At 42.9% G+C, this 11,118-nt stretch overlaps 1 protein-coding gene across 1 annotated transcript in view; it reads right to left on the reverse strand.

Moving 5' to 3' along the window:
- LMO7 (LIM domain 7) overlaps positions 1–10,904 on the reverse strand; it is a 128,429-nt gene extending 117,525 nt beyond the window's left edge. Inside the window, 1 exon segment of the mRNA XM_032442945.1 lies at positions 10,719–10,904. Coding sequence (XP_032298836.1) covers positions 10,719–10,859 — 141 coding nt within the window. The 5' untranslated portion in view covers positions 10,860–10,904.
- Positions 10,905–11,118: the final 214 nt, after the last annotated feature.

The raw sequence follows: 11,118 nt of genomic DNA on the forward strand, positions 1-11,118 counted from the left end.
TGTACTTTTTAATAGTGTGGTACTACACATCCAATATACTAAAGGAAAGGGCATACATACCTTCCAGTACTTGAAGGGATCTTATAAACAAGAGACAAGGACAAGGAGGAATGGCACTAAACTAAAAGAGGGTGGATTCAGATTAGATGTTAGGAAGAAGTTCTTTACACAGAAGGTGGTGGGGCACTGGCACAGGCTACCCAGAGAAGTTGTAGATGCCCTATCCCTAAAGGCCTGGTTAGATGGGGCTCTGGGCAGTCTCATCTGTTGGGGGCAGCTCTGTCCAAGTTAGTGGGTTGGAGATATGTGATTTTTTTAAGTTCCTTTCCAACACAAGCCATTTTGTGATTCTAAGAAAAACATGTAGAGGATTTAAAACAATCTGAAGAAATTTCTGATACGTATTTCTCACAGTAAGGGTATTACATTCCACAACTAAGGTTATCAAGCTCTTTGAGATGAACAGCAACTGTGTTTTTATAAAAGCTGAAGAACCTATGTATTATTAGTACTCTGGGAAACAAATTTTCTGACAGACAGAAGAAACTACGTAGAAGCATGTTCTGTACTTTCTTTCCCAGAAAACAGAAGTTGAGTGCTATTTGGACTCATTATTTGATGAAAAGGATTAGTTGTGTCCAGTGAAATTAACTTGCAGTATCCTAGGCTCAGAAGACAGTTACAGTGAACAAGGTTGTGGAATACATGGGTATTCATGCTAGATGTACATTAGCTAGCATAATTTTCTGCATTACTGTGGCCACATTTCTTCACATAGATAACCAAGGTTGGGCAGATAGAAACAAAGGTCTTAAACCTGCACCTCTGACAAAAATTAAATGCAGTCTAAGCAATGTTATACACATCTGTAGATCAAAACATTGGTTAGTTGGCTAAGAATTGGCACATGTCACATTTATCTTGACGAGCAGTCTACAAAGTGCTCTTTTCCAAACAGTACTACTGCTTGCCTCAAGAAGAAATGAAGACGCACTTTTTCACCTGAGTGAAGGAGTGTATACGTGGATTGGCATAAGGGTCTCAAGATCCAGATCTCCTCTTCATACCCTCCCCAGTAATAACATCTGTTAAACAGAGCCTTCATCAAATTAATTGGTTCCCAGACTCCACACAGTAGTGACAAGGTAGGAGTAAAGATAACATATTCATAACACAGCTCTAGAACAGATTGGTTAGAGATAATGCCCTAAGGAAATTAGAAAATAAAGACTGTGGTGAGAAAGGCGGGCAGATCTCTAAAAACAGCTGATAGACACCAACATCCTTTGTTTCATTCCCCTCTATCTGAAAGGTAGAAGATCTGTCACTCTATCACCAAGCACACCCTCCCCTATCCTGACTCCTGGGCTGGAGGTAGAGGAAAGGCAGCAATCCTGTGAATCACCCCTGGAAATTTGCACACATCAAACATCTACTCACCAGACATAGGGAACAAAATTAATGTCAGCCTACCAGCACCAGTGCCTCTGCAGAAAGACACTGCTCCGAACTTACATTTTGTTGCCATGATTAATAGATATGGTTCTTTCAAGTGACTTGCCCACATATGAAGACCAAATCTTGCTGCTGAAACACGCATACTGACTATTTTTCAATCTGACAAAATTAATCATCATATTGAGAACCAGACGATTAATAGTACTGCTTTTCAGTAGAATATATCCTAAGTTTAGGAAAAGAACCTGCTCACTATAAATTTCAAGGAAAACCAATTTACTCAAGAAAAGATCAAAGATAGCAATGGAAAATGGAATGTCACAAGCTGGGAAGGTATGAAAGAAAGAAAAGGAAAGAAAGAATCATGTGTGCACACATTTTCAGCCAGATCTCACAATAGGCTTTCATGCCCAGTGGTTGGTAAAATAGATACTAATTTCACAAACACAAAATTTGAAAGTAGATTAAGTGAGAATTAGAATAAATTCATAAATTTAGAATAGACCAAGAGAGCATTCCCTTTCCTCCCATCTCGTAAACACCCCAAATGCAAAACAGGGCATTTAAGCCAATACCTTGTAGAAAAAATAATAACTGAAATACTCACAAAGCAAGAAATTCACTCCTGTAAGAAAAAAAAGCAGCTATTTCCAAAGAATCTTAGAAGCACATTTCTCATCCTCACATTACCAATCTCTCTCCTCTATCATCCCTCCACAGTGCAGGGTTCCCAAATGTATACACCAATACTTGACATGCAGAACTTCCTGGAGTCTTCAGCGATGCTCCCAAATGAGATTACAGCCCATGTCTGCAAGCCCTATCCCAAAGTCACAGAGGACTTTTTGATTTTATCAGATGCATGGAAGCGAGGTCATTAGTGAGCAACCTAGTCTGTGCATCTTAATGGGGACTTGTCTTTGAAAAAAATTTGTCCACATACTAGGCTTACAGTAGTGAAGCAATACCTTCCTGAATAAACATCAAGTCAATGTTTATTATATCAGGCCTTTTTTTTTTTTTTTCCCCTTCAGAGCATCAGGCAAATGTCTGTGAAAGATATCCATCTGTACACACCTTCTTCCTCACCCCATTTTTATCCAGCCCAAATAAGAGCAACTCTATACAATCTTTTGATTGAACGCATAAAACTCATAGTGAAGATTCCCAGCTGGCCTTTCAATAAATTACAGAAAGGCTTTTAGCCAGTTATGAGAAATAATATCATTGTTAGAACCCTTTTCTATTTCTGCTCTACTCTATTTAGCTGTAAGATGCTCCTGTTCATTGCTGGGGGGGGGGAAGGGAAGGAGGGGGTTAGACTAAATGACCTTTACAGGTCCCTTCCAACTCTAACACTCCATGATTTTATGATCCTTTTTGTAAAATAATCTAAAAATCAGATGTCTAGCCCATTTTTCCTCAGAATCGTGTTTTCAGGTGCATCAAGAACGTATATTTTGTCAGTGGTGGCATTTACACAAAGACAGCACAACACAAGCAGGTAGAGAATTTTTTCCTGGAGTGGAAATGCAGCTTCACCTAACCTGAAATAGCATCCAAAGAAGCACTTCAAGGTAGCACAACAGCTGTTGCTACAAAAACCACACAATAGCAATGTTAAACCCTGATCTTAAGTTTTCTTCGTATTCTCCACAGTCACTTTGACATCTGGCTTCATTTGCTTGCATTCTTTATTGCATCATGATTTACTAACTGATAGTCATTTGAGCATGGAGAAAGTCTCAGAACCAACTTCACAAGCTGGATTTTTCAAATTCCTTCCTGAAGGAAATAAATAAATGAGAAATAGCGGGGCCAGTAAAGCACTTCCAGGAAAGAATTTGCACATAAAGCTGGAGATTAGATCTGGGGTTCAATTGTGGCTATGAATGGCAGGTGATTGCTTCAGAACTGCTGGGCCAGACAGCCCAAAACCAGCTAAGGGATCAACTCCCAAACAATGAAACTCCAACAAGCTGCTAGTGCTGCTTCTGCCGTAGTAGAAGCTGGTTTATAAGCATATCAAATTCTTTCAAATGCCTCAGCCCAGAAACTCCTGGCAGAGTTTCTATTTAAAACAGTTTCAACTGTATTTATAAGTCTTACGAAATAAATCCTGAAGAAGTTCTTTATGGATGTAAGCCTCCCTAATTCAGGTGTCTAGCTTATACTTCAACCCCAGGCACTCAGTGCATCTGAGTGGATGACTCCCAAGTCATGCAATGAAGAGAGGCAGGTAATGAGCAGAAGCAGGTGATTCAAGAGGCCTCCAGGCTTCTCTAAATTCAGGTGTCTCCTTCTTCATCTCCTGCATGAAGACTTGCATCACTTGCATCAACTTGGATACAACTAAAGAGCTGTTACCAAAATGCAAGCTCAGCCGTTCCCATTACCTTCCTGGTGTGAGCATGGTTGTCTATCATCTCCCAGGAGCCAAATGCTACAAAGCCAATCAATTGCTTCCCCTCGCAACCCATTTTCTTCTTGATTTTGCACATGCTCTAACCTAAATCACAATCAAGAAGGTCTCTATCATCAGATGGACTTCCTGAACCAAATCACCAGTGCCACTGGCACCACAAAAGGAAGCAGAAGAAGCATAGGCCGAACACTAGAGTTTCACCAACACCTCGCAGTACCATGAAAAACACACAACTATGGAGCTTGCTCTTGGAAGACAGGCTGATCCAGTGCTTAAAATTTTCTTTAAGTTATTAGAATTTATTTCAAGTCAGATATTCATTTAAACATGTGTTATATGAGAACAATTTTGGCTTTTTTAGCCAACATATTAGTAACTGTTTCTTAAAATTAGCACACTGAGTTAATTTTCTAATAGAATCATAAAGGCTGGAAAAGACCACTAAAACCATCTAGTTCAACCATCAGCCCATCACCACCAGCTTCACTGACCCATGTCCCTCAGTGCCACACCTACATGTTTCTTGAACACCTCCAGGGATGCTGACTCTGCCACCTCCCTGAGCAGCCTGCTCCAACACCTCAGCACTCCTTCCAAGATGTTTTCCTAACATCCAGACTGAAAACTGGGTGCAGCTTGAGTCCATTGCCTCTCATCCTGTCGCTAATTACCTGGGAGAGGAGGCTGACCCTCAATTCAGTACAACCTCTTTTCAGGTTGTAGAAAGCAAATAGTAACAACTCAGAGCTGAATATGACTTCCACATTAGCTGGTGGGGAAAAAAAAAGAAGTGCCAACACATCCTGCACTGGAAAACAATAAAGAACATCTCATAAGCCTCACGCCCTCCTAAGATAATCCCAGATGCTCTGTAGCACAAATACAAGACACTGCTGAAATTACATTTCTTCTCAAAATGTAACACAAATGAAGGCTTCACAACTATATAACTGGAAAGTAATAAACCATAAGACACATCCATATATCTTCCTTTTCATCGGGGGGGAAAAAAAATAATCTTGCACTCTTCATTAGAGGTTAGATTTGCAACTTCTTACAGAAGCTCATAGTACAAGCAACCAAAGAACTTATTTTAAGACAACTTACTCACTACATTCATTTCAAGTTAGATTTTCCCCTGGACTGACAGCATTCAGATATGTGAAAAACAGCAAAAACAAAACACTCCTTCTAAGCTAATTCATGTAATATGAAAGGTGTGTCAAGCACACATCATAGATTAGCAGAAACATTTCTAGCACACTGAGTCTCAGGACACACATAAACTTGCATTAAACTGCTCAAGATGGAAAATCCATTTTATAACTGATAGTTAAATTTAGGTCAGTCTCATTTAGAACAAACAAAATTCTTTTGTTGGTTTTCTTCCTAATGAAAAAAAAAAAAAAGAAAGAAAAAAAAAAAAAGAAAAAAAAAGAAAATTCCCTCCTCCAGGAGTGAAAATAACTTAAAAGACAGGGAGTGGTAGGTACAAGGAACAGCTGGAATGTATCTGGTTCTTAGAATAAAACCCAAGTGCTTTCCAAAGCGCAGCAAAGACAGTCTAATGCAATATACCCACATGCTCTTTAAAAACTTTCAGTATTTGGACCAAGAGAAGTGTTTAACAGAGAAAAGGTGCTAAAAGAAGCCCACTGTAATCCAAACAAGCCGAACATGGAAATCATCATCTCACCTCCTCCCCCAAACTACAAAAGGAAAACACACTTGACCTCATGAAACTAAAGGAAACTAAAGGAAAAGCAGCTCACAGTTCCAAAACAAAACAAAAAAGCCAGGAGGAAGAGAACAAAAGTGACTCCACAACAGACTCAAGTTGGTAACCACATAATACAGAACAAAAGAAAACTCCAGTCGAAGTTTGCTGTAGAACTCCTTAAATAGCACTGCATTTTCCATATGTATATGACATAGACATTTCTATATTCAGCAAGTTAATCATTCTCTGTAAAGTGCCTGCAGATGCTGATTCCATATAAAATTTTAAAACAATGCTGAAAACTACAAAGAGGCAACTGTCCACAAAGGAAACAGCTCAGCCAAAAGCTATGCGTGCCCATCACTCAGTTGCGCGAAGACTGACTTCAGGCATCTAAGAAATGTGAATGTACAGTTAGCTTGAAATATATATATAAATACACATAAAACTCACCTAGTAGACACTTGGAAATTGTTTTTCTGGAAAACAAGTAAACTCTAACAAACAAACAAAAAGAAAAAGACCCTGTTTTTTCTCTCAAACATACCTCCCTATATTCCACAGATATCCTTCCCAAGAACCAGGAGGATGGGACAAGGTAATAGAGAGCAATACTCACCAGATAAAACAATGCTGTCCCCTCTCCATCCAAATCATCATACTGCTATGCCAGCAATATGACATTTTGTCAAAGTGCTTTCATAGTTTGCAGCCAATGAAAACATTATTTCTAGAATTTACATTCCTATAGAATGTACTTAACAGCATGTATACTTCTGTATCAATTCACTTTTGTATATTAATTGGATACACTTAAACACAGTCCATGCAAGGGCTCCCTGCCAATAACTTACAATAATGAAGTACTGACACAGATACCTAATGGAGTCTTAAATACATCCCTTATGCAGAAATGAGCCAGAACTTTGGCTGGAGTGCTGCAAGAAGTTCACCAGAACCCAGCCCACCCAGGTTTTATGACTTGACGGAATTAGCTGCTATTAGACATGGCTTAGACAACACAATATACAGAATTTGCCTTTTCTTACAAATATACATATATTTTTTACTCTCACACCATTTGAGATGTTGACAAGCTCACTGCACACCACCTGAAAATACCATATTCAAAACCAAGAAAAGCCTTTTCATAAGGAATTAATACCACTGAAATAAACATACTATGAGAACAGGATTTGAACAGTAAGATGCGTCTGGACCAGCTTCTATCTTTACAGTTACTTCTCCCATCTGACATCCCAGACTGTATGCATTAGATTCATGCTTGGGGGAAAAACAAAACCAAACAACCACTATAGTAAGATCTCTATGCAAATAAAGGAAAAACATTGCTGCTAGACCTAGTGCTGCATTTGCAGAAGGCATAAAAATATACAGTAGAAAGGCAGGCTCTGAATGGTTTCAACAAATAGAAGCATTTGGTGACCACATGTCAGAAACCATTCATTGGATTTGATTGCTATAATGCCAGTCCAAACCAAAAGATTTTTGGTTTTATCCTGAAGCTGACCTTTGTCTCCAAGCAGCTCCTTAAATTTGCTTTTCAACTTTTCTGGGCAAGGGCATGTGCACACATAGACTTCTCTTCCCCGGTAAAAGGCAAGAAGCAACATCCAAAACATGACAAAATATTTTTGAATTACAAAGGAAGATCATTTTTTACTCTGAAAATGCACACTGTAATGAAGTAATAAAGTTGCTCACACACACAAGAGCGTTCATGTAGCGCTGGACTATTTCACTGCATAGGTAATGGCCACGGGCAAGACTGGAACAGCAGAGCTGTCTTAGTTGCACTAAGTGTGTAGACACGCTGAGGTCTTTTTCCAAACATTATCTTCAGAAATCTCAGCAGCAAAACGTCCCTCTCCATCAGCACTTGGCAGGTTTAGTGACAGAAAGGCCTCTCCTGTTACATGGTGTGAAGAACAGACCCCAGACTAATGGATTCCGCTTGCAGTCTCAAGCCTGATGCTCTCAAAGGTAGCCTGAAATGAAATCAGTAGCCTTCAGGACAGCCAACTTCAATAATCTCAGCTCAGCCATGAGGGGAAGAATATCAGATGGAGAGAGGCTGTCTAACAGTTTGCAACACTAAAAGTTGCTTGGCCCAACACCTTGTTCTCAGTTCAATGGTTTTGTCGAAGTCTCTCTGTTTGGTTTTCCTGGAGCTGCTTTAGTTCACTCTAGCAACTCATTCAGGCACACGCACACTTCCCACTCTCTCTCAGACAGGATTTGTACATGGCATGCATTTGGCTGCTGCAGGGGAAGGGGAAAAAAAAAAATGGGGAAAAAAGAAAAAGAAAAAAAAATAATCCAAACGATATTTGCTCCAGGGCACTCTAAGTAAAGATTTACAGACTGTGGGTCAGGTTTCAAGTTACTTCAGCAAACAGTTTCAAACCATAGACATTCACCTGAAGAGTAGAGTTCATTTAAAAGACAGAGCACGAGTGTAAAGTGGGGTGGTTTTACAAGAAAACAGCCCACTTGAGCTCTTCTAACACAGCACAGAATGTTTTGGGGAGAGGGCCCTCGTTCCAGCAATCAGTGCACACATGAACTTGGAGGGGGTCTGCAGAAAAGAAGAGGTTGGGGATTGCCCTCCCACAGCTTGGGCTGAGTGCAGGGAAACAGCCTTGGCAAAGTGGGCCAGTTCATAGCTGGAGGAGAAGTCTGGGTTTTGAGGAATAGCTTTGGCTCTCTAAAGTTTAGGATAATACAGAACAGAACCTAGTAAAAGTATTGTAAAGCCCGGCTATTTCTAGCTTTGGCAAACACACTTCTACCTTACAGAGCCTGCTCCTAAGCTGTGTTATTTCAGTTCTCTGTTCAGGTAATGACTGGACACACCACGTGCCCACACAAGGTGCTCCAAAAAAGGTCGAGCTGTGTGTGATTCTGAGCAACAGCAGTTTTTATGTGCATAGCTCAGAAGACCCCAAAACTCAGATGCAAAAAGCCAACAGCACCAAGGCTGGGATCCTCAAAAGCCATCAGCACGGGAGCACCTGACAAGAGTCAGAGTCTTGCACAGAGAATAAGACTACTCTCTCACTGAAGCTCATTCGCGAGGCCATCAACCCTGCAAGAGTGACTAATCGCCTCAATTAGTAGCCTGTATACAGAGACAAGCGGCAGCATTCCCCACCAGCTCTCCACAGTACACAAGCCCTCTTTTACAAGAGGCTTGGGGACATGGCCTCGTAAAGACTACAGACTTGGTCTGTATTATCATAAAACACACCTGAACAACAACAAAAAGATTTAAAAAAAGACAATGGTTTCCAGTGTTTCTAGGTACAGGGTTTCTTTCTCCCCTTTTTGTTTCATTTCCCTCCCTCCCCCTGGACCTGGCAAGCACTCATTCATATAAGAGAATCACACATCACCCTCAGCTTTGGTGCTGGAGCTCGGGCTAACCAATTTATTTCTCTTCAAATCTGAGAAAATAAGAAATTTTAAACTGAAATACAGAAGTATGCTGACATTGATTCTATTAGCAAAGCATGAACAGTTCAGAGAGCTTGTTTTTCTCATTGTCTTAAAAATATGAGGTAGCGTTTGCATGCTTTCATCTTCCTCTAAACTTAGGGGAAACTGGCACACAAAACCTTACTGAAACATTCAAAAACCTATAAATATTTGGGAATCTGCCCGACCTTCAGAACTAATTGCTGAATCATTAGGATTGCGGGTTGCTTCAGGTTTCACTCTCAATCACACACGTACCACTGCTTGCACCAAGGCTCACAAAACCTCGGGACGTCTCATTACTCTAAAAATATCTTTATTCTTCCTATAGAACGGAAATGGTTGGCTGCATGTTTTCAGTCCGTCTGGATTTAAAGAGCGGGGGCCATACAACAGACCTTCTGAAATGGAAACCTCACTTCAGACTGAAATAAATATTTACATTTCCCTTCAACACTACAGAATTTTTAACATCCTGTTTATCGATAGCTCCAGGTTTACAAGTTACACTGTTTAAAGTAAAAGTTTACCCGGGGGGAAGCTTAGGGGTTACTTTAAAACGAGCAAAGCTTTAACATCACAGAAACAAAGTATAAAGGCGCACATTTGATGGGGAGGGAAGGGAGCTGAGTGCACGCTGACTTTCCACTACGGAATCAAGAGCACAGACTTTACACTTCCAAAGCATGGCTATGGCTCCCATGTGCTGCCGTTTGGTGGGAAGACGCTTTGCAGGATCATACACATGAGAGAGGAGTGCTTTTAGTGACTTAGGCTCGTGAATAGAGCTCGGACAAACGGGTCCCACAAACGACAAGCACAGAACAGGCACCTGAAGCTCTTCTATGACACCCGTACCTGCCGTGCTCCGGGCTCACAGCTCTCTGCCGGCCCTCAATAGACTTTAAGCACTAGATGTCATTGTTTTACAGAGAAAACCAAGCAGCCCGAACTCAGGTTTTGGAAAACTCGCTAAGACGTAGCTGAAAAGTAACGAGTAACACCCTGCTTTGAACGTTCGCTCTCTAGAAAGTTATAGGCAACATCGTACTGACAGCATAAGCTGTCCCGGCGTGCCCCGTCCCGCACGGCCCCGCCTGTGCCCACACCGCACTCAGGTGCGGCCGCTCGCAGCCTTTCCCCGCTGCGCAGTGAGCGCAGGAAGGAGAGCGCTTCTGTCAGGCTGCGCGCGGTCAGACAGCAGCGTTTGAAAGGAAAAGAGAAGAAAAAGAGGGATAGAGAGAGAAGTAGGTGACTCTGATTGCAGGTTGGTGCTTCCTAAAGTGTTCGCCGGCAGAAAGAGGAGCGCCTTTAATCTCAGCCGCCTGAGAGCGGCGAAGAAGTAACTTAAGAGAACGACAAGCAATCCGAAATCACGAGCTTCAGTTACAGGCGCGCAGCCCCGACGGCCTCTAAGGGGCTTTGGGGAGGGGAGCGGGCCGAGACCCACCCGCCTGCTTGAGAGAGGCAGCCGCTGGCAAAGAAACAAACTCGGGGAGCTCTCCCCACGGTCGGCGGGTGCAGCGCTACGGGCGGGGAGACAGCGAGCCCCGGGGTAGGCAGAGGGGGCACAGCCCCGGGGCGGGGCGGGGGACACGAAGCCGGGCAGTGCCTCACCTCCACCCATCTCCGCGCCTCTGCGAACGCCGCCTCGCAGCCGCACTCGGCATCCTCTCTGCCGTCCATGGCCGGGAGAAAGAGCGGGTGGAGGGCGCTTGGCTCTCCGCCGGGACAGGCGCGGGGAACAGCCGCTGTCATTCAGCCGCCGCCTTTTAACGCTCCCGTCGCCGTCTCCTCCTCCTCCTCCCCTTCCTTCTCCTCCTCCTCCCCCCGCTCCCGGCAGGGAGCTCGCTAGCGCTCGGCGGCCGCAGGAATGCCAGGAAGCCGCTCGCTGTAAAACAACACCGCGCCCGTCCGGGAGGGGCTGCGGGGCCGCGATCCCCGCCCGCCCCCGTGCCCCCGGCGCCCCCCGTCTGCCCACCGGGCGGGGGCGGCCCCGGCGCATACCGGGAATTGT

Source organism: Coturnix japonica, chromosome 1 (assembly GCF_001577835.2).
Source record: "Coturnix japonica isolate 7356 chromosome 1, Coturnix japonica 2.1, whole genome shotgun sequence".
NCBI classification, from domain to species: Eukaryota; Metazoa; Chordata; class Aves; order Galliformes; family Phasianidae; genus Coturnix; species Coturnix japonica.